The sequence below is a fragment of the Bufo bufo genome, chromosome 2 (assembly GCF_905171765.1).
Source record: "Bufo bufo chromosome 2, aBufBuf1.1, whole genome shotgun sequence".
Taxonomy (NCBI): Eukaryota; Metazoa; Chordata; class Amphibia; order Anura; family Bufonidae; genus Bufo; species Bufo bufo.
Genome location: NC_053390.1, coordinates 349,572,326 through 349,596,030, shown reverse-complemented (window position 1 = coordinate 349,596,030; position 23,705 = coordinate 349,572,326). Strand labels below are relative to the sequence as shown.

The 23,705-nt window shown below is 42.6% G+C and overlaps 1 protein-coding gene across 1 annotated transcript in view; it reads right to left on the bottom strand.

Moving 5' to 3' along the window:
• TRPM3 (transient receptor potential cation channel subfamily M member 3) overlaps nucleotides 1-23,705 on the bottom strand; it is a 550,448-nt gene that overhangs the window by 185,417 nt on the left and 341,326 nt on the right. Inside the window, exons 12-13 of the mRNA XM_040419752.1 lie at nucleotides 19,080-19,214; nucleotides 12,897-12,947 (exon numbers count right to left, since the gene is read on the bottom strand). Of these exons, the coding sequence (XP_040275686.1) occupies nucleotides 12,897-12,947; nucleotides 19,080-19,214 (186 nt within the window). The remainder of the gene's footprint in view (nucleotides 1-12,896; nucleotides 12,948-19,079; nucleotides 19,215-23,705) is intronic.

The following is a 23,705-nucleotide window of genomic DNA, read 5'->3' as shown; positions in this document are numbered from 1 at the left end:
GCCACTGTCTCCCTATCATAGCTCACAAGTCGTGTTTCTTCTGCTGCAGCTCAGGGAGTAGGTCCTTTCTACTGCTACTGTCTCCCTATCACAGCTCACAAGTCATGTTTCTTCTGCTGCAGCTTAGGAGGTATGTCCTTTCTACTGCCACTGTCTCCCTATCACAGCTCACAAGTCATGTTTCTTCTGCTGCAACGCAGGAGGTATGTCCTATCTACTGCTACTGTCTCCCTATTACAGCTCACAAGTCGTGTTTCTTCTGCTGCAGCTCAGGAGGTATGTTCTTTCTACTGCCACTGTCTCCCTATCACAGCTCACAAGTCGTGTTTCTTCTGCTGCAGCTCAGGGGGGGGTCCTTTCTACTGCTACTGTCTCCCTATCACAGCTCACAAGTCGTGTTTCTTCTGCTGCAGCTCAGGAGGTATGTGCTTTCTACTGCTACGGTCTCCCTATCACAGCTCACAAGTCGTGTTTCTTCTGCTGCAGCTTAGGAGGTATGTCCTTTCTACTGCTACTGTCTCCCTATCACAGCTCACAAGTCGTGTTTCTTCTGCTGCAGCTCAGGAGGTATGTGCTTTCTACTGCTACGGTCTCCCTATCACAGCTCACAAGTCGTGTTTCTTCTGCTGCAGCTCAGGGGTGGTCCTTTCTACTGCCACTGTCTCCCTATCACAGCTCACAAGTCGTGTTTCTTCTGCTGCAGCTCAGGGGGTGGTCCTTTCTACTGCTACTGTCTCCCTATCACAGCTCAAAAGTCGCGTTTCTTCTGCTGCAGCTCAGGAGGTGTGTCCTTTCTACTGCTACTGTCTCCCTATCACAGCTCACAAGTCATGTTTCTTCTGCTGCAGCTCAGGGGGTGGTCCTTTCTACTGCTACTGTCTCCCTATCACAGCTCACAAGTCGTGTTTCTTCTGCTGCAGCTCAGGGGGTATGTCCTTTCTACTGCTACTGTCTCCCTATCACAGCTCACAAGTCGTGTTTCTTCTGCTGCAGCTCAGGGGGTGGTCCTTTCTACTGCTACTGTTTCCCTATCACAGCTCACAAGTCGCGTTTCTTCTGCTGCAGCTCAGAAGGTATGTCCTTTCTACTGCTACCATCTCCCTATCACAGCTGACCTCAACCACATGCAGGGTGGTTGAGGTCAGCAGTCACAAATGCAGATGCTGTAGTTTTGTGCTGCATGGGTTGCATCCAGTCAGAGACTGCATGGCAGGGTGCTCTTCAGCTGAGGTTACCTACCATGGGATAGTTATATCAGGAGGAGGATCTATGGCTTGAGTTGGACCTGCAGAAAGAAGTACAATAGTGACTCTGATAATTATCCAACGTGGCAGGTCCATGGACCTGCCCTGGTCTTCAGTCTGATTGGACCTGTTGGAGTGAGCACTTGATCCAAGAAACAAGATCGCCATGTTCCAGAAGTCTGAGTAAGCTGATGTTCAGGTGAATACTTGCTGAGTTTGTGGGAGTCACTGCACAATCCTTTAGTGGGATACCCCGTAATGTTCATAGTCCACACACTTGTGAGAAGAGATTGTCCCATTTTAAGTTCCGTCTGGGAAAGGCATTGTTATGGAAATGACTAAGCGGTCAGCGCTCCACTGTTCCCATTAACTACCATAGCAGTGAGTGAGCTGTGTTACTATGGTTATTCCCATTTCAGCCATGAAAGGCCGAGATGGGACAACTTTAAGTGTCTTACCCTCCTACAACTTATCGGGGCTTTAGTTGTTCTTTATGGGGTACTACTGCTCTCTCTATTATGAAGTCACTGAAGCTGAGTATCTTATTGAGGCAGCTGTCACTGTGTTGGATGTACCATGGCTATCAGCGTTATTTTAGCACTGGTCATTTTCATATAGTAGGATCAAGACTTAAATACATGTCTCCCCTGTTCCATGAAGGAAGCAGGAGAAATTTTATTTAGAAAAAAAGGCTTATCTATCCCATCAGATCCCTGTACATAACCGCCATGGCTCAAAGATGTTTCAATGTAATAGGAGCCCAGTGTTTCCAGTATCAGCAATTTCAAAGAATACAAAGAGCATAGATGTGCAGTTACATCTATGGCTATAAAACAATATGCAAAATCTAAATGTATATTTGATGGACTTTATAGGAGGGAGCAGCAAACTGTAGAACATTTCAGCTTTTCCCAATTACATTTATCCTAAATATGTTTCTCTAAGGCAAACCAGCAGAGACAAAACCAGGATTCGAACTAAACTAACCATGACGACTGAATTAAAATGTTCGCTGCTGAAATCCTACGCGCTTCTTCTGTGAAATATTTATTACCTGTATATGCAAAGGCTGGTTCTCTGAGATCTGCACCCAAGCATTCAGTAATCTCTGAATCATGACTGTGACTCATGTAGCTCATCTATTTATTAGAAGGGCAGAGACCTGGAAATTGTGCTTTAGCCTATAACACTTCTTTATTCTGCTTCATCTTGGGCAGTTAAGAAAATTAGACCAATTGTCTGATGGATGCTTTCTGAAGACCTCTTCTCCCTGGTGCTTTATTTCTACACAATAATATCTACAAACTGGCAAATATTTGAATATTAAAATCACACTGATGAATGTTCTTAATAGTCTGCATCTTCTGGAAAAACCTTGAAATGTCTTTTTTTTTGCTCCATCTCAAACTATCTATATAATAATAAAATTATATATTATACACTGAATAAAAAATATAAACGCAACACTTTTGGTTTTGCTCCCATTTTGCATGAGCTGAACTCAAAGATCTGAAACATTTTCTACATACACAAAAGACCCATTACTCTCAAATTTTGTTCACAAATCTGTCTAAATCTGTGTTAGTGAGCACTTTTCCTTTGCCGAGATAATCCATCCCACCTCACAGGTGTGGCATATCAAGGTGCTGATTATACAGCATGAATATTAGACAGGTGTGCCTTAGACTGTCTACAATAAAAGGCCACTCTGAAATGTGCACAGTTTTGCTTTACTGGGGGGGGGGGGGGGGGGGGTCAGAAAACCAGTCAGTATCTGGTGTGGCCACCATTTGCCTCATGCAGTGTAGCACATCTCCGTTGCATAGAGTTGATCAGGTTGTTGATTGTTGCCTGTGGAATGTTGGTCCACTCCTCTTCAATAGCTGTGCGAACTTGCAGAATATTGGCAGGAACTGGAATGCGCTGTCGTATACGCCGATCCAGAGCATCCCAAACATGCTCAATGGGTGACCTGTCCGGTGAGTATGCTGGCCATGCAAGAACTGGGATGTTTTCAGCTTCCAGGAATTGTGTACAGATCCTTGCAATATGGGGCCGTGCATTATTATGCTGCAACATGAGGTGATGGTCGTGGATGAATGGCACAACAATGGACCTCAGGATCTCGTCACGGTATCTCTGTGCAGTCAATATGCCATCAATAAAATGCACCTGTGTTCGTTGTCCATATCATACGCCTGCCCATACCATAACCCAACCATGGCCACTCGATCCACAACGTTGACGTCAGCAAACCGCTCACCCACACAAAGCCACACATGCTGTCTGCCATCTGCCCTAAACAGTGAAAACCGGGACTCATCCATGAACAGAACGCCTCTCCAACGTGCCATACTCCATCGAATGTGAGCATTTGCCCACTCAAGTCGGTTACAGCGACGAAATGCAGTCAGGTCCAGACCCCGATGAGGACGACGAGCATGCAGTTGAGCTTCCCTGAGACAGTTTCTGACAGTTTGTGCAGAAATTCTTTGGTTATGCAAACAGATTCTTGCTGCAGCTGTCCGGGTGGCTGGTCTCAGATGATCAGGGATGTGAACATCCTGGATGTGGAGGTCCTGTGCTGGTGTGGTTACACGTGGTATGCGGTTGTGAGGCCGGTTGGATGTACTGCCAAATTCTCTGAAACGCCTTTGAAGACGGCTTATGGTAGATAAATGAACATTCATTGCACTGGCAACAGCCCTGGTAGACATTCCTGCAGTCAGCATGCCAATTGCACGCTCCATCAAACGTTGCAACATCTTTCTGAGGCTTGCTCTACTAAGTGGCTTCTTATTAAGTGGAGTTAAAAAACAAGGAGTTCTAGAGCTGTGTGTGGTTTTGTGGGAGTGATTGCAGGTGGCTGAGTGTGGATTGCAGCAGAGATCATTGAAAGTTAAGTGTTTGTATTCTAGTACTTGCATTTAAAATCGTTTTTTTTTTTTTCTTCTCTCTGCTTAATTAAGGCGAGTGCCCGGGGCAACCAGGTGCTATAAATTGAGCCACTTATACTCTTCAGAGCCTGCTCTTTCTGAGGCTTGCTCTACTAAGTGGCTTCTTATTAAGTGGAGTTAAAAAACAAGGAGTTTAAGAAAAGGTGTTTGGAAACTAAGGTTGGATATAATTTCCTTGTGTGTTGTTGGCTTAATTTTACGTGGTCCTTCAACTACAGCAGACAGGGTCTAAATCTAAATCATTTATACTGTTTTACTTTTTTACTGTTGTAATCCCCATTTAGTATGTGTTGCACAATTTACAACGCAGTCCGGTGCACATCTTGCATGATGTATGCAGTCCTGGAACAGGAGTTCAAGGGTGTATATCTTTGTTCTAGATGTGAGCAAATTACCCGTTTGGAATCGCAGATCGAGTCTCTAAATGGGCAAGTTGCAACACTGAGAGGCATTGATAATTTGCAAAAGAGTTTGCTTCTCACCGAGCAAGCACTCTTTGGGGTAGATGAGGGGGAGGGTGACAGAGAGGAGGCTGAGGAAAGTGAGGTAGCTAGCTGGGTAAAAGTTAGAAAGCGGGGTAGAGGGAAGAGTGCCAGGGAGGCTAGCCCTGATCTGACACACCCCAACAAGTTTGCACGTTTGGCAGATGAGGGGGATGTCAGTCCGGGGACGGCACTGCTGCAGCCAGACACTTCCTCTGCCAGTCAGGGGAATGTCAGCTCCAGTAAGCAGGGAACCAGGAGAGCAGGGCAGGCCAGACAGGTGCTGGTAGTGGGAGACTCCATTATTAGGGGAACAGATAGGGAAATCTGTCACAAAGACCGTGATCGCCGAACAGTGTGCTGTCTTCCTGGCGCTAGAGTTCGACACATCGCGGATCGGGTTGACAGATTACTGGGAGGGGCTGGAGATGATCCAGCGGTCATGGTCCATATCGGAACCAATGACAAAGTTAGAGGTAGGTGGAGAGTCCTTAAAAATGATTTCAGGGATTTAGGTCAAAAGCTGAGGGCAAGGACCTCAAAGGTAGTATTTTCCAAAATACTGCCTGTACCACGAGCCACACAAGAAAGGCAATGGGAGATTAGGGAGATTAACAAGTGGCTCAAGAACTGGTGTGTAGGAAGGAGGGGTTTGGGTTCCTGGAGAACTGGGCCGATTTTTCTATCGGCTACAGGCTCTATCGTAGGGACGGGCTGCACCTCAATGGGGAAGGGGCAGCTGTGCTTAGGATGAAAGATTGCTAGAAGGTTGGAGGAGTGTTTAAACTAGGGACTGGGGGGGAGGGTAATTACGTTATAGGAGGGGAAGATAGTGCAGATAGAGACCGGGGGCAAGGTAATAAGAATGGGGGAGGAATGGAAGGAGGGACTAGAACAGTTCAGAAGGAAAGGTGTAGGGTAAAAAATATACATAAACCTCTCAAATGTATGTATACTAATGCCAGAAGCCTGACTAATAAAACTGGTGAACTGGAATTAGTGATGTGTGAGGAGGACTATGACATAGTGGGAATAACTGAGACATGGCTGGATGATAGCTATGACTGGGCAGTTAATGTACAAGGTTACAGTCTGTTTAGAAAGGATCGTCAAAACCGGAGAGGGGGAGGGGTCTGCCTTTATATAAAGTCCTGTCTAAAGCCCACAGTCCGAGAAGATATAAGTGAGGGACATGAACATGTGGAGTCAGTATGGGTAGAGATACATGGAGCTAAAAACAACAATAAATTACTAATAGGAGTTTACTATAAACCACCTAATATACCAGAGTCCACAGAAAATCTACTACTAAACGAGATAGACGAGGCGGCAAATCATAATGAGGTGGTTATTATGGGGGACTTCAACTACCCAGATATAGACTGGGAAACTGAAACTTGTATATCTCATAAGGGAAACAGGTTCGTGGCAATAACCAAAGACAAATACCTCTCCCAACTGGTTCAGGACCCGACTAGAGGGACGGCCATACTGGACTTAGTATTAACCAATAGACCTGACAGAACAACAGACGTGCAGGTCGGGGGACACCTGGGAAATAGTGACCATAAAGTAATAACCTTCCAATTATCATTCAAAAGAGCGTTTCTACAGGGAGGAACAAAAATACCAAACTTCAAAAAAGCTAAATTTAGCCAACTAAGAGAGGCCATAGGCCAAACTAACTGGGACAAAGTCCTCACAAATACAGACACAAAATGGGATATCTTTAAAAACATCCTAAAAACTCATTGTGAGAGGTACATACCGTATGGTAATAAAAGGTTAAGGAACAAAAAGAAACCAATGTGGATAAACAGAACTGTAAAGAAAGCAATAAATGACAAAAAGAAAGCATATAAAACACTAAAACACGAGGGTTGCACGGAAGCACTGAAAAACTATAAGGAAAAAAATAGAACATGTAAAAAACAAATAAAAGCGGCCAAACTAGAGACCGAGAGATTAATTGCCAAAGAGAGTAAAACTAACCCTAAAATGTTCTTCAATTATATAAATGTTAAAAAGTATAAATCTGAAGGTGTTGGCCCTTTAAAGAGTAATGAGGGGGGAGTCGCAGAGAGCGACGAGGAGAAAGCAAAGCTGTTAAATATTTTTTTCTCCAATGTATTCACTGAGGAAAATAAATTGTCAGATGACATGCAGAATGCAAAAATAAATTCCCCCATTAAAAGTGTCCTGTCTGACCCAGGAAGAAGTACATCAGCGACTTAAAAAGATTAAAATAGACAAATCGCCAGGACCGGATGGCATACACCCCCGTATCCTAAAGGAATTAAGTAATGTCATAGCCAGACCCTTATTTCTGATATTTGCAGACTCTATACTGACAGGGAATGTCCCACAGGATTGGCGCGTGGCATATGTGGTGCCAATATTCAAAAAGGGGCCAAAAACAGAGCCTGGAAACTATAGGCCGGTAAGTTTAACATCTGTTGTGGGTAAACTGTTTGAAGGTTTTCTGAGAGATGCTATATTAGAGCATCTCAACGGAAATAAGCAAATAACGCCATATCAGCATGGCTTCGTGAGGGATCGGTCATGTCAAACTAATTTAATCAGTTTCTATGAGGAGGTAAGTTCTAGACTTGACAGCGGCGAATCAATGGATATCGTATATCTGGACTTCTCCAAAGCATTTGACACTGTACCGCATAAAAGGTTAGTATATAAAATGAGAATGCTCGGACTGGGAGAAAACATCTGTATGTGGGTAAGTAACTGGCTGAGTGATAGAAAACAGAGGGTGGTTATTAACGGTACACACTCAGATTGGGTCACTGTCACTAGCGGAGTACCTCAGGGGTCAGTATTGGGCCCTATTCTCTTCAATATATTTATTAATGATCTTGTAGAAGGCTTGCATAGTAAAGTATCAATTTTCGCAGATGACACTAAACTGTGTAAATTAATTTACACTGATGAGGACAGTATACTACTACAGAGGGATCTGGATAGATTGGAGGCTTGGGCAGATAAGTGGCAGATGAGGTTTAACACTGATAAATGTAAGGTTATGCACATGGGAAGGAAAAATGCAAGTCACCCGTACATACTAAATGGTAAAACACTCGGTAACACTGACATGGAAAAGGATCTAGGAATTTTAATAAACAGCAAACTAAGCAGCAAAAACCAGTGTCAGGCAGCTGCTGCCAAGGCCAACAAGATAATGGGTTGCATCAAAAGGGGCATAGATTCCCGTGATATGAACATAGTCCTACCACTTTACAAATCGCTAGTCAGACCACACATGGAGTACTGTGTACAGTTCTGGGCTCCTGTAAACAAGGCAGACATAGCAGAGCTGGAGAGGGTTCAGAGGAGGGCAACTAAAGTAATAACTGGAATGGGGCAACTACAGTACCCTGAAAGATTATCAAAATTAGGGTTATTCACTTTAGAAAAAAGACGACTGAGGGAAGATCTAATTAATATGTATAAAGATATCAGGGGTCAGTACAGAGATCTATCCCATCAGCTATTTATCCCCAGGACTGTGACTGTGACGAGGGGACATCCTCTGCGTCTGGAGGAAAGAAGGTTTGTACACAAACATAGAAGAGGATTCTTTACGGTAAGAGCAGTGAGACTATGGAACTCTGCCTGAGGAGGTGGTGATGGTGAGTACAATAAAGGAATTCAAGAGGGGCCTGGACGTATTTCTGGAGCTTAATAATATTACAGGCTATAGCTACTAGAGAGGGGTCGTTGATCCAGGGAGTTATTCTGATTGCCTGATTGGAGTCGGGAAGGAATTTTTTATTCCCCTAAAGTGGAGAAACATGGCTTCTACCTCACAGGGTTTTTTGCCTTCCTCTGGATCAACTTGCAGGATAACAGGCCGAACTGGATGGACAAATGTCTTTTTTCGGCCTTATGTACTATGTTACTATGTTACTATGTATCTGTGGCATTGTGCTGTGTGATCAAACTGCACATTTCAGAGTGGTCTTTTATTGTGGGCAGTCTAAGGCACACCTGTGCAATATTCATGCTGTCTAACCAGCACCTTGATATGCCACACCTGTGAGGTCGGATGGATTATCTCGGCAAAGGAGAGGTGCTCACTAACACAGATTTAGACTGCAGATTTGTGAACAATATTGGAGAGTAATGGGTCTTTTGTGTATGTAGAAAATATTTCAGATCTTTGAGTTCAGCTCATGCAAAATGGGAGCAAAACCAAAATTGTTGCGTTTATATTTTTGTTCAGTGTTTTTATATATATATATATATATATAAAATATATATTATATATCTGCACACATTGACAGAAAAATAATGCACCAAGAAGGAGTTGTTGGATTGTTGTAATTTAATGACAGCAGCTGGGCAGTGTGTCACCACAGCAAAGGCAGGACTCCATACTCAAACCCAACTGTCTTGGGGGGACAATAAGGTTCCAATATGTTGCAGTCCAGGTTTCTTATTCACAACACCACTGCAAACAAAGGCGATGGTGGCTGGTTGCCAATGGCAGGACAGGTTATGAAGGTGGCATCTGTGTCTGGATGGTGGACAATGAAACTGTGGAAGCTGTTGGAGGTTTAAATGATTCTCTCTTCTCATGGTCTGTCTGGGCCATCCATAGCCTGTTTGCCATGTCTGTGTGCTCCCACAAAAACAGTGCTCCTAACACCTCCAAACAGCAAGGGCAGAACGGCCCAGATGGTGGACAATTCCTCAAAATGACCATCCTGCTTCTCTCAGTCCAGTGGTGTATTCCCTCTCAAAGCCTATCAACTAGGCAAAATGTCTTTGAATGGGTCATAGAGGCATGTTTTGAAGTCAACGATCTCTCACCAAGAGGTACACTACTGAAAAGCAGCCTCTAAAAGAGCCTTTTTATAGGGCATGGGGGAATGTATAATCAGCCCATACCTGTAATCATTTACATATCTGTCTGAGACTACATGCCAAGATTTGCAGCAATCCACTAGGGGCATTACATTTTTTGTCAATGAGTGTGTGTGTATATATATATATACATATATATACACATACTGTATATATGAAGTGTTCAGGCAAACTTCACATTGACAGTATCCACAGCTAAATACCACAGACAGTAATTATGAAACTATCACAATCTGAGATTTGTGAATATCACAGTTCTTTGACAGACCAGGTACTGTACATTAGAAACAATTGGAAGTATATGTGAAATGACAGTATTGGGATTACTCATCCTGGATCCTGTTACAATTTCATTTATTTCATTTGCACATACTTACATTTTCTTATGTTGAAAGAACTAAAGATTTCTTCACAAATCTAGTTTGTTGGGACTAGTAACGATTTTGTATGGCTGGGTTCACATCATGTTTTTGCCCTACTTTTAACATATATGCTGAGGTAAATAAAAGGATGCAAAATTACAGTACACACTCCTGCAGAGTCCAGCAAAATAACATGTTTTTTTCACAGTAGAACTCTATGCTGACAGTTGCCACTGGATGGCATCTGTTGGAGGCATCCATTTAAAGTAAGACAAAAACGTGGTGAGAACCCAGCCTAATAAGTTTCTATCGCTGCTGAACAAAAAGTCTACATAATAGTTTGATGGTGAATATATCAAATACACGAGAAGTATGTATCAAGATCTTATTGCACATGCTCATGTCTTTCTGGATCATGATCTAGTACTTGTCAATCCATGTACCGTCGTAGCATTCACCTGCTTCTGTATTATCTCAATCCACTGAAGGTTCATCTACAGAGATGGGTGACTCTACGTAGACCCTACACTGCGTGCACAATTATTAGGCAAGTTATATTTTTGAGGATTAATTTTGTTATTGAACAACTCCAGTGCTGTTGGTCAATCTAAAATATTCAATGTCTTACATTTAAGAAGGGTCCACAAGTTCTGAATAGGATTTAGGTCAGGTGAGGAAGGGGGCCATTGACCATGTCATTATTCTTTCTTCTTTAAGGCCTTTACTGGCTAGCCATGCAGTGGAGTACTTCGATGCATGCGATGGAGCATTGTTCTGCATAAAAATCATAGTTTTCATGAAAGATGCATATTTTTTCTTGTGCCATTGGTTGAAGAAAAAAAAAGTGGCAGCCGGATTGGGAGTTGATTTAAAGTCCGTCTTCAACACGAAAAGGTCCAACTAGCTCATCGTTAACAATACCCGCCCATAACAGTATCCTACCTCTACCTTGCTGGCATTGAAGTGGAGCTCTGTGCCCTTTACTTATCCAGTCAAAGGCCCATCCATCTGGTCCATCAAGAGTCACTGTCATCTCATCCGTCCATAAAACCTTTGAAAAATCTGTTGAGATTTCTTGGCCTAGTGTTGACTTTTTAACTTATGTGTCTTGTTCGGTGGCGGACGGGTTTCAGGCCTCCTTACCTTGGCCATGTCTCTGAGCACTGAACACCTTGTACTTCTGAGCACTCTGGGGAGGTTGCAGTTCTGGAATATGACAGCACTAGATGATAATGGGTTCCTAGTCACCCTATAATTGATTCTTCTCAAATCTTTGGCAGTCAATTTTTTTTTCCTCAACACGTTTCTTGCAACACTGTTGACTATTAGCAACAAAATGTTTGATGGTTCAATATCTTAGCAATTTCAAGAGTGCTGCATCCCTCTGAAAGACTTTGAACAATTTTTGACCTTTCAGTCAGTTACATTTCTTTTTTGGCCCATTTTGCCAGAGGAAAACAAGCTGCCTAATAATTATGAACATCTTGACATAGGGTCTTGATCTCCTTAGGCCACACCCTCTCCCATTGCACAAATGCACATCACCTGATATCCTTCAATCCAATAAGCATTCAAGTTTATACAGCTTGGAGTTGGAAAATATGCATAAAAATAATGATCTAGTCAAAATACTCAGTTGCCTAATAATTGTGCACACAGTCTCATCCTGCAAAAGAAGTTTGCAAAAGATGACTTTTGTAGGAAGTTCCTTCTCCTGTGCTAATGATTGACTGACAGACTGCTCCCTCTTTCTTTATGAAAAAACTTCTTCAGCAGCTGCAGTGTGTATTAAATACCATGGTGCCTCAGCTACCGCTGAGCTTAAAAAATATAGCTGACCTCCCTCATTAAAGGGAGGAGCATGTTTTATGTCAATACATCAACCCTTTCAGGATCTTGCGATATTCCATTTTTGCGTTTTTTGTTTTTTTAATCCCTGCCTTACCGGAGCCATAACTTTTTTTATTTTGCCATTTACATAGCTGTATGGGGGCTATTTTTTTGCGAGACAATTCATACTTTCTAATGGCTGCATTTAATATTCCATATGATTGGTGGAAAGCTGGAAAGAAATTCCAAATAGGGTGGTGTTAAAAAAATGCCACAGGTTTATAGGTTTTGTTTTAATGGCCCTCCCTATGCAGTAACATTGACCAGTTATCTTCATTCTCTGGGTCAGTACAATCACAATGATACCACATTTATATTAGTTTTTCTTGTGTTTTAATACTGAGAAAATGAAAAACTTTGGAAAAAATTATTATTTTCTTTTTATCGCCATATTCTGAACCCCATAACTTTTTATAGTTATATCTACCGAGCTGTGGGAGGACTCATCTTTTGCAGGATGATCCTTAATAATTTTGACTTTATTATGGCTTTTTGATCACTTTTTATTAATTGTTTTTGGGGGGAACAGAAGATATGAGTAAATGGCGAATTTTCTATCATGCATTTGTCACCTGCAGGGCTCCATAGCAACTGCAGCTGTAAAAGACCTGGTTTATTCACAGTTTGGTTCCTGATTGCCGCACAGGGGAGCCGTTCAGAAGGTGCCTGAGCAATAGGTCCATAGCTTGTCTAATTCCTGCAACACACTATTGTGTGTTCTGACCTCCCATGCCTGAGCTCTGTCTGTTAACCATATTGACCTGTGCTATCTCTCCTGACCTTAAAACTTTTGAATATTCACAGGTGAATGTTTTTTTGCAGTGTGCTGCTCTAAGCATAGAGTAAATTTTTACAATAACATTAATTTTTAAGGATTTTATTAATGAAAAATATGAATGAATATCTTGATACATACAGTTATATAACCACTTGGAAATGTGTGATGGTAACATGAGGCGATAAACATGGTAAATAATAGTAACACTTGGAAGAAAAGCTCATGCAAAATAGAGAGTTACTAAGATCTAGGGATGAATGGAGATTGAAGTTACCTATTTTTTTACAGTATCTAATTCTTACCTTTTTGACATCCCTGACCAAATGGTATAAAGTATTTGATGGCCCATGTCTCTGAAACATAGCAAACAAAAGGAATTTAAATTATTAAAGCATAAATATAACCCCTGCACAAAGCACTTTGCTCATAATATATACAGGTGAAACTCCAAAAATTAGAATATCGTGCAAAGTTCATTTATTTCAGTAATGCAACTTAAAAGGTGAAACTAACATATGAGATAGACTTATTGCATGCAAAGCGAGATATTTCAAGCCTTTGTTATAATTTGGATGATTATGGCTTACCGCTTATGAAACCCCAAAGTCACAATTTTGAGGTCCCCTTTGCTCAGGGGGTATGGATTAATTAGCTGACTAGATTGTGACACTTTGAGCCTAGAATATTGAACCTTTTCACAAAATTCTAATTTTAAGCTGCATTAATGCAACTCCTTTTAATTTGCATTACTGAAATAAATGGACTTTTGCACGATATTCTAATTTTTCGAGTTTCACCTGTAGTATATCTCTTCTCAAATGTAAATGAACAAGACAAGCCATTGGCCAGATAATTCTGTGTCATAAGTCAATGATACCTCACTTAGGCGGGGGTCACATCACCATTTATTTTTCTGTTCTTCTGACCCATCAGAAGAACAGAAAAATAAAGAAAAAAATAAAGTATGCTAATCTCATTTATGCACATTTAGCATCCGTTTTAGCCATTTCTGTCTGAGATCAATTATTTTGCATGGAAAAAAAAAAGTCCTGATTAAACAGCTTCTCAGCTCATCTTATTCAATCCCATAGACTTTGAAGACAGTGGCACTGTGAATACTAAACCACATCTCCAATCACACTCCTCCTCACTGGAGCCCGGAAGGGAGGAGGAACAGGGAGCTCTTTGTTCATGATATCAAAATTTGCCATCAGTGTTTTTTCCATGGTACTGCAGGTAAAAGTACCATAGTTATCTTACACAGGTTGTGCCAAGTATTGAAGATAATTCCTGCTCTCAGGATATGTTATAACTAACTGATCTCTGGAAGTCCAACCACTGGGGACCCCCACTGATTTTAAGGACAGTGGTCCCATTCTCCAGTCGTGGCATGCGCCCTACTTCTCCATTCATTCTCTATGAGACTGCTGGAGATATATTGCTTAGCTATTTCTGGCAGTCCCATAGAGAATGAATGGAGCAGCAGGGCCACGTGCTTGACTTGCTGCTCCATCAGGACAGGGAATGGGACCTCTGTGTTCTTGGGATTGGAGGGGGTCCCATTGGTTAGATCCCCGCCGGTCATTTAGTTATCCCCTATCTTGTGAACAGGGAATAACTTCAATACTTGGCAAAGCCCCTTTTACGGTAGGTTCACACTTGCGTTAGACAAATCTGGTTGAGAACAGCCTGCCAGAGTTCACCAGGCCTTTGCACAAAACTGTTTTTGTCTGGCCGAAGACTGGCATTTTGCTGGAAAAGGGCCGGATCCCATTAGAGTTAATGAAGTCTGGTGGTGAACAGCAGTATCCAGCTAGGCCAGATCCTGTGAACTCCAGCGGCCTGTTCTCTGCCAAAAAATCTCGCTGGATCCATTTAAAGCTAGTGCCAACCTACCCTAATTTTGAGAAATATTGCAATATATTTGAAATGCAGTATGCTAAAACCTCAATAATAGAGACAAATACCGCAGCTTTTCCTCCTAAATCACAATGCCACACACAATAAGAATAAAATGCAGTCGAAGTATTTCATTTTAGGATTATAGATTTGCCTTCGCATGTAATCTGTAGGCTGGCAATTGATAATATGCCCCTCTGCCTTTTTTGAAGAAACATATTAGAATTCTTCAATATGTATGAATCACAGATTTTGTAATGTACTACACCTGGGGAAAAGACAGAGAAACAGATCATTTAACACCAAAGAGCTCAGAAGTATTATGCTAGGGTTCTCAGGCATTGTGATTTACAAGAGAAGTAAGAGGTCACTAATGGTATTCTGCAAATATCTACATCTGAATAGGAAACGGAGGCAATCGCTTGTGTTTGTCACATTTGATAGGAATTTATCATCCTGAATAAAAGTGAAGAATTTATAAGGATAAAGATTTTAAGAAATTTTTTATTGCTCTATTTTTGTTTAGTTTTTTTACTGTTGATTGAAAAAGATATTTCTATGCACTTAATGGGAATGTATCACCTTTATTTTTTATTAACTAAAATCAGATATGGATGCATATTCTTTTCTTCTAATCTGTTTTTATTTTATGATTGCAGAATTTTTGTTACATTTTCATGATGTCACATACGCTCACCTAAAGAATTATTTGGAACACCATAATAATACGGTGTTGGACGCCCTTTTGCCTTCAGAACTGCCTTAATTTTACGTGGCATTGATTCAACAAGGTGCTGATAGCATTCTTTAGAAATGTTGGCCCATATTGATAGGATAGCATCTTGCAGTTGATGGAGATTTGAGGGATGCACATCCAGGGCACGAAGCTCCCGTTCCACCATATCCCAAAGATGCTCTATTGGATTGAGATCTGGTGACTGTGGGGGCCATTTTAGTACAGTAAACTCATTGTCATGTTCAAGAAACCAGTTTAAAATTATTTGAGCTTTGTGACATGGTGCATTATCCTGCTGGAAGTAGCCATCAGAGGATGGATACATGTTCTCATTCTGTTTACGCCAAATTCGGACTCTACCATTTGAATGTCTCAACAGAAATCGAAACTCATCAGACCAGGCAACATTTTTCCAGTCTTCAACAGTCCAATTTTGGTGAGCTCATGCAAATTGTAGCCTCTTTTTCCTATTTGTAGTGGAGATGAGTGGTACCCGGTGGGGTCTTCTGCTTTTGTAGCCCATCCGCCTCAAGGTTGTGCGTGTTGTGGCTTCACAAATGCTTTGCTGCATACCTCGGTTGTAACGAGTGGTTATTTCAGTCAACGTTGCTCTTCTATCAGCTTGAATCAGTCGGCCCATTCTCCTCTGACCTGTAGCATCCACAAGGCATTTTTGCCCACAGAACTGCTGCATACTGGATGTTTTTCCCATTCTTTGTAAACCCTAGAAATGGTTGTGCGTTAAAATCGCAGTAACTGAGCAGATTGTGAAATACTCAGACCGGCCCGTCTGGCACTAACAACCATGCCACGCTCAAAATTGCTTAAATCACCTTTCTTTCCCATTCTGACATTCAGTTTGGAGTTCAGGAGATTGTCTTGACCAGGACCACACCCCTAAATGCATTGAAGCAACTGCCATGTGATTGGTTGACCAGATAATTGCATTAATGAGAAATAGAACAGGTGTTCCTAATAATTCTTTAGGTGAGTGTATATGAATGGTGTTGTGTTATAGATGTATATATAGCTGTTACCATTCATTATAATGATAATGAATTGACTGCCGAGAAGTAATCTCCACAAAACAGGAAATATCAGCATATTTTGAGGCTCATTGGGAAAAGTGCTAAATTTCAGGAGTTTTTTTTTTTAAATCTGGTGAAAAAAAATGCTTTCAAAATATTGTAACATAAAAATTGAATTTAAACAAAAGGGTATTTTCTGATGACACAGTCACTATGAGGGCAAATATGGATGGGGGCTTGCTGGCACTTAGAAATTCTCTGTCATGTATTGTGTTATTGTCTCTCACTGTATTGACCTACTGTACTGTACATTCAATGGCAACAACAAAAAAGCACCAAAAAGGACTTTTTGGAATCAAATTAAACTTTCTATGTGTGAATGTGATGATGATATATGTAAGAGATTACAATATTAGAGAGAAAGGATAAGTTTATTGAGGAAAACTATACAATTGAAAGGAGGCTCTAGTATCATATTGGACCGCCTCTAGCCTGGATACAAGATGAGATACAGTTGGGCATGGAGCCATACAGGTTCCATACAGGTTCCAGCACATTTGCCCACAGATGTTGCAGCTGGGCCTGTAGATCCTGCACACTGGTAGACTGCTAAAGCTGGCATCCAGGCTGGTCCTATAAATGCTTGATTGGTGATAAATCTGGGGACTGGGCAGGCCAAGGAAGTGTTGCAATCTGGCAGAGACATTTCTGAGAAACCCCTGTTGTTTGTGGGCGAGCATTATCCTGCTAAAAAATGGCAGTTGGAGACCCTGCCATGAAAGGCAAACCTGCAGCACGTCCTGCACATATCACTGAGCTGTTAGTCTCCCCCCAATCAGTAGCAGTCCAGGTTTTTCACTCACTACACCACTGCAAACAAAGGAGATGGTAGTTGGCTGGCAGTGGCAGCATATGTAATGGGTCAGTGACACCAAACTTCCTTCTCCCAAGCGCCTGGAAATGCTCCAGTCAGAGACAGGGGTGTGTAATGAAGGTGCCAACTGCGTCTGGATAGTGGACAACGATAGTGGACAACCGTAAAAGCTGCAAAGGTTTCGCCACTATTGTGTGTTCTGACCTCCCATGCCTGAGCTCTGTCTGTTAACAATATTGACCTGTGCCATCTCTCCTGACCTATTGCCTATTTACCATATTGCATGGATTCTACCAGTCCTGACCTTGGCTTGCCCTTTGACCACACTTCTCTCTGTTTGGTGTCACAAATTGGTGTCTCTAGATCCGCCTGGCTCAGCAGCCTGTGATACTTGCTCTTGAGGTACTGGGCTGGTGAACCTTGCAGAAAAATCTAGACCCTTGTATGAGCATGAAAGGGTGAATACCAGGGGCCACCTTGCCAACACCCTTAGGAGTAGCCCCAAGTCAAATCCATTCTGTCCGTCCACATCAGCTGCGATATATATCGTGTTGTTGATTACAGTTTTAATAGTTCTGTTTCTTTCTTCCATACAGTGTCGGACTAGTGTACTTAGGGCCCACCAGTGTAACTGATTCTGTAACCTTAGAGCTCCTGCACAAAAACTTATTTTTTTTCCATGTCTGTACCGTTCCCTTCACTTCAATGGGTCCGCAAAAAAATAATGACTCTGTGTGCATTCTGTGTCTGTATGTCCGCATGGCCGTTCTGCAAAATGATAGAACACGTCCTATTATTGTCGGCATTACAGACAAGGATAGGACTGTTCTAATAGAGGCCGGCTGTTCTGTTTCGCACAATGTGGAATGCACATACCCGGTATCCATGTTTTGCGGATCCGCAATTTGCAGACTGCAAAACATCCAACGGTCGTGTACATGAGCACTTACAGTGAGAACAGGCATATTAAAGATGAAGTATGATGGCAGACATTCACAGCAAAATGCAAACATACATGTGGCAGAATTTACACATATATGGATATCCTGCACTTAAGTCCTGCATTAGGGTCACCTGATACAGGATAATAGTGGGAATCCTGGAGCAGGGGGAACTGGAGAAGAGGCAGTATTAGCGGTGCATTTAGAGTGGGGGCAACTGGAGCTGGGGCATTTATCGGGGTGCACCTAAAGCATAGGCATTAGGGTCGCCTGAGGCAGGGTAATAGTGGTGATCCTGGAGAAGAGGTATTAGGGGGCAACTAGAGAAGAGGCAATAATGGAGTGCATTTAGAGTGGGGGCATCTGGAGCTGGGGCGCTTATGAGGGTGCACGTAAAGCAGAGGCATTGGGGGCACCTAGGGCAGAGTCCCCCCAATGCCACTCTGAACTCTGCAGAGAGCAGCACACATACACAGATCTGAGTCTACTATAAACAAATCCCCTACCCTTACAGTCTCCTACAGCTCACTACTGTCACACACCTGAGAAATAAGACCAGCACTGCAAAGGAGTCCTTCTCTCCAACAGCCAGTTTTCTGACAGCAGGGAGGGCATTAGAATGGCCAGACATGTTCTCTCCTCCTTCACTGCCAGCAGCAGGGAAGTTTAGAAGATACCGCGGGGCTTCCTGTACAATTTACACCAGTAGGAGGCTGCACCACTGTGCGATACTGCCACCTAGTGGCTACAATAATTATCTCCTGATAAACAAGATAAATAATTACTCCTCCGTCTTATCTCTGGGTGCAGGAGACTGGGGGCCTACCGAGGAATCCCCCGCCTCCCTGGTGGGCCAGTCCGAGCCTGATTCCATATTTCTTGTGTTTTAACCTTTAAGTTTATTTTAGTAAAGTTTGTGACCATGTTTTTATTGCTATTGTAGACTTGCCAATTGAGGAAACCAGAAGAGCAAGACAAAGTTAGATAAGGAATTCTGTCCTCCTCACCGTGTTATAAAGTTCCTCTAGCCTGGAAATCGTAAGGAAACGGTGCATGCTGACTCCATTTTCTATAAGCAGTTTCACGAAGTCTACTCTGTCCAGCACTAAGGCATCTAGCATTGCTTGTTCCAGAGACCCAACCTAATGGATGCAAAATCAATAAGAGGAAAATCAAATTCAATTCATAATTATGTTAGTATAACAATGAAAATATAGATTCTTATTCTTTATGGAAATATTTGGCTGAAAGTAATACATACATGCAATATACTGTATGAGGGGGGAATTTTTGCATTAACCTACTCCATGTGGGAGACTTTTGACTAATGGTTGTCAAATAGCTGAATTTTAGAAACTGAGGGGGTCATTTATAAAACTGTTGTAAAGTAGAACTGGCTTAGTTGCCCATAGCAACCAAACTCCTCCTTTCATTTTCCAAAAGAGCTGTGAAAAATAAAGGTGGATTCTGTTTTGTTGCTTTGGGCAACTAAGCCAGTTCTGCTTTACACCAGTTTGATAAATGATCCTCTAAACTTCACCAAAGTTACTAAGTTAGAAATGTCACAATTAGGAAATTGCTTCCATAGCACACCAATTATAGGTGTTCTGCAATCAGGGCCGGTGTTGGGGGGGGGGGGGGGGGGGAAAGTGGGCAATTGCCCTGGTCCCCTGTCACCAAAGGGGCCCCCTTCCAATAGTCTTCCTCCAATCTTTAGAGAATACAATGTTATGGAGCTCTGGAAGCTAGACTCAGGAGCAAAGGTGAACCGGATCAGTCTGCCCCATCAATTATCTAGCAGAGGTTCCTCTGTAAGCAGCTGATACTGCCTGTGCTCCCATCATACACTCCCCCCTCCCCTGCACACGCACAGATACCTCACATCAGATACATTAGTCATGAAGAGCAGCGTTGGGACAGAGAGGGTGGGGGGAGATGTTTTCATCCACTCTGGATCCTGCCAGCTAACTCTCCCTCCAGTTCTCCCAGCTATACTGCATAAAAAGTAAGTGTATGTGTGTGTAAAGTGAATGTAATTATGTGCATATGTGAGTGTAAATTAGCAAATATGTGTTAAGTGTATATTGTGAGTTTTTATGTAGGTATATGTGTGTAGGTATATATATAAAAATGTGTGATTGTATATATATATATATATATATATATATATATTTGTGGTCGTGGCTACGGGAATACGGAACCCAACTAGCAATGCCTAACTGAAAACTAAAGCTACCATCTAGCTAAAATGGCTGGTGGTGTGCCCTTAGCCATAAACGTGGGTAGGCCTATAAGGGGGCATACCCGAGGAAGATAAGGAAAAAAAGAGAGGGGAAGGGAGGGAGGGGCCCCGGAAACGCACGTGCCCAGTGTGTGGTAGCCTGGGTGATATAAAGGCCCTCCACCCCTCCCACAAATGCAGGCTGCGTACACAGCCTTCCCTATTTGTGGTCGTGGCTACGGGAATGCAGAACCCAACTAGCAATGCCTAACTGAAAACTAAAACTACCATCTAGCTAAAATGGCTGGTGGTGTGCCCTTAGCCATGAACGTGGGTAGGCCTATAAGGGGGCAAAAATCAAAACCAGATAGTAAATATGAAAATGCTTTATTTAGCAGAAAACAAATTTACAAAGCCAGGAAAGTAAAAGCTTTAGGAATTTCGGTCTGTGGGTTTGGCACATAACGAGCAAAGCAGGACCAGTGTCCCATTTTTCTGATGATGTGTGCTGGGACACCATGTGCTGAGGCTGAGGATGCTGCCCCAATACGGAAAAGAATGTCCTGATATACATTTGGGGTCATAACCGAGACCAGAAGCTAAGGATCAAATATGAGTGACAAATTGTGAAGATGTGAGAGGTCAGTTATTAAATGGCAGCAACGGAGTATCTGGAGAGGAGCCATCCAAAACTGACAGTAAGCACTTTAAGACCTTAACATTCATTGAAAGTCTGGAAATAATTTACCTTAGTTGGCAGCCCTACTTGGGAGGTTTTGGTGGAGAAAAGATACAGTGTAAAATGATCAGTGTGCCAGACTAATTGGCCTAAAGCCAAACGGTGAAGTGCTAGTGAATTCCCCGGGTCTTAAGAAACCATAAAAGCTGAGGAACATGGTGGCTTTGATAATTGTACTGATATAGGGCCCAAAAGGATTGCCATCTAGTGAATTTGAAAGTTCTCTGAACAGCTCCCCGGACACCGGCTGTCTACCCAGACCTGGACGCATGGAGCTTTTCTGAATGCCCCTTTAAGTGACTTTGACGGCTTGCAAAGCAAAAAATGACCCGCAGTCCCGATGTTCTAAAATGTTATAATATTGAACCCCTGCCAAATAAAGCTTGATCGTGTTATATGACAGATGGAGCTCCCCGTGACAGTAAGCTAGGAAAGCCATGATATACGTGGTGAGGTTGACATTGCTTCGAGGATGGAACCGTGCAAATTGCTTAAAAATATTCCAACCGGTTTTGTAATTACGAGCAGTACTGACTGAAAGTGACTTAAGGATGAGAGACTTGGCTGCCGAGAAATGCCTTCTTAATCCAGCATCAATTCCCTGGCTGCTGGTGGGAAAACTCCTTTTTGGTCTGCTTCTGGCATCGCCTGAAAGAAAGTGGGGAAATTGAAACATGACAAAGCGTCCGCCGCAATATTTTGAACTCCCTGAATATGTTGACAAGAGAAGTGGAAATTGAAATGTAGGGCGAGCCAAACCAGTTTGCGTACAAATGGCATGATTTGTGGAGATTTAGACCTGCCTTTGGAGAGGATATCAACAACTGCCTGATTGTCGGTGATGAAGGCAACTGAAGAGTTTATCCCAATGCCTACCCCAAACTAGCACGGCAGCAACTATAGGATAGATTTCGAGCAACGGGGAGGATTTTAAAACTTCTTTTAACAAAGAGAGTTCAGGCAGCCAATGACCGGCAAACCAATGTCTGCCGAAAATCTCTGTGAACCCACCAGAAGCGGCCGCGTCGGAAAAGACCGTGGGAGACGCCGGACTACACTGTGGCACGAATAAGGAAACCCTGTTCCAACCAGACAAGAAGAAGTCCCACATGACAAGATCAGCAGAAGCCTCATTGTCTAGGTGGATCAAGGAATCCTGATCTGGAGCTGAGGGGAGAAATTGCAGTAATCTGGATATGAAAGCCCTGCCTTGAGGCATAACCTTGGTAGCGAAATTTAGCATCCCTAACAAAGATTGCAGCTCTAACTTGGTTAAAGTCCTGGAGGTTACTGATTTAGCAATGGTTTGTTTGATTTTCAGCAACTTATCTTCTGGTAGTCTAGCTTGCATTTTTTGGGTATCTAACACAATGCCCAGAAAGGTTACCAAAGAGGAAGGGCCTTCAACCTTTGACGGAGCAACTGGAACATTTAACGCAGAGAAAATCTGTAAGAGACTGTGCAACTTGTCGGGAAAATGACTAGGTGGCTCTATTAATAAAAAATCGTCCAGATAATGGATAACCATAGGGCAGCCGGCATGGTTAACCAGAATTAAGTGGAGGGCCTGAGCAAATTGATCGAAAAGCCACGGGCTGCTTTTGGACCCAAAGGTTAAACAATTAGCAAAATAATACTGACTCGACCATTTGATCCCGAAAAAACTTCCATAACCGTGGGTGGATTGGAAGCAACTTAAATGCATCGGCAATATCAGCTTTAGCCAACCATGACCCCCTACCTGCCTGAATGATAAGCTGGATATCCTTGTCCATAGATGAATATTGCATAGAGAATTATTCTGAAGGAATAAGAGAATTGATGCTTGGAATACCGGAGGCATGAGGCGCAGAAAGATCGTAAATTAAACGTTTTGTTATTTGAACATTTCTTACTTACAAGCCCGATGGGGATGACTCTCCAAAAATCAAAAGGGGGTGTAGAAAAAGGACCTAACAAGAAGCCCTTTTGTAATTCAGACTGGATTAGTACCTCAACTGAACCCGGGTCAACAAGAGCGGAAAGGAGGTTGGGACCCTCCCAGGTGGATTGAGGGAGAGCTACCAACCCAGTGTGAAAGCCTTCCCTGAAACCCAAAACTAGAAACTGAACAAAATTAGCATCATGATGTTCTAATAGGAGGGAAGCTAATAAATCCACTTTAACCCCGACTAGTCAGGTGCTACTGAAGGACCTTTGCGGACAAGTGGACTGAGGATGTGCCCTAAAACAAACAGAGCAGACGTGAAGGGACATTTATTATAGTTATAAACAGAAAGATTGTAATTATTGCAAACCTGAGTTTTGCCTAAGAAGACTATAGGTCTGCCTAGTTTGTCTACCGCTGGGATGGGTTTGGGTGGAGCAGGAGGGGCCGAAACAAATCTACTCTGGGAGGTAGAAACCAGATTAGGACACCATTCGGAAGAATGGAGAATGGATTGACAGGTGGCACATGCAGGGGCCTTGAGACCTGCAAAGTGCCTGCAAAACAACTCCACATCCATAACAGCCCAGTTAGTAACGTGCTGAAACTGGGCTAAAGCGGCATGATAATCGTAAAACGCGTACCCACCATATTTATGGCCCAGATCCGTCACCCTGTATAAATAAATATCTACCTCCTGCCGTCTACTGGGCTGCGCAGAACAAATGATATTCCTAAAAAGGCTA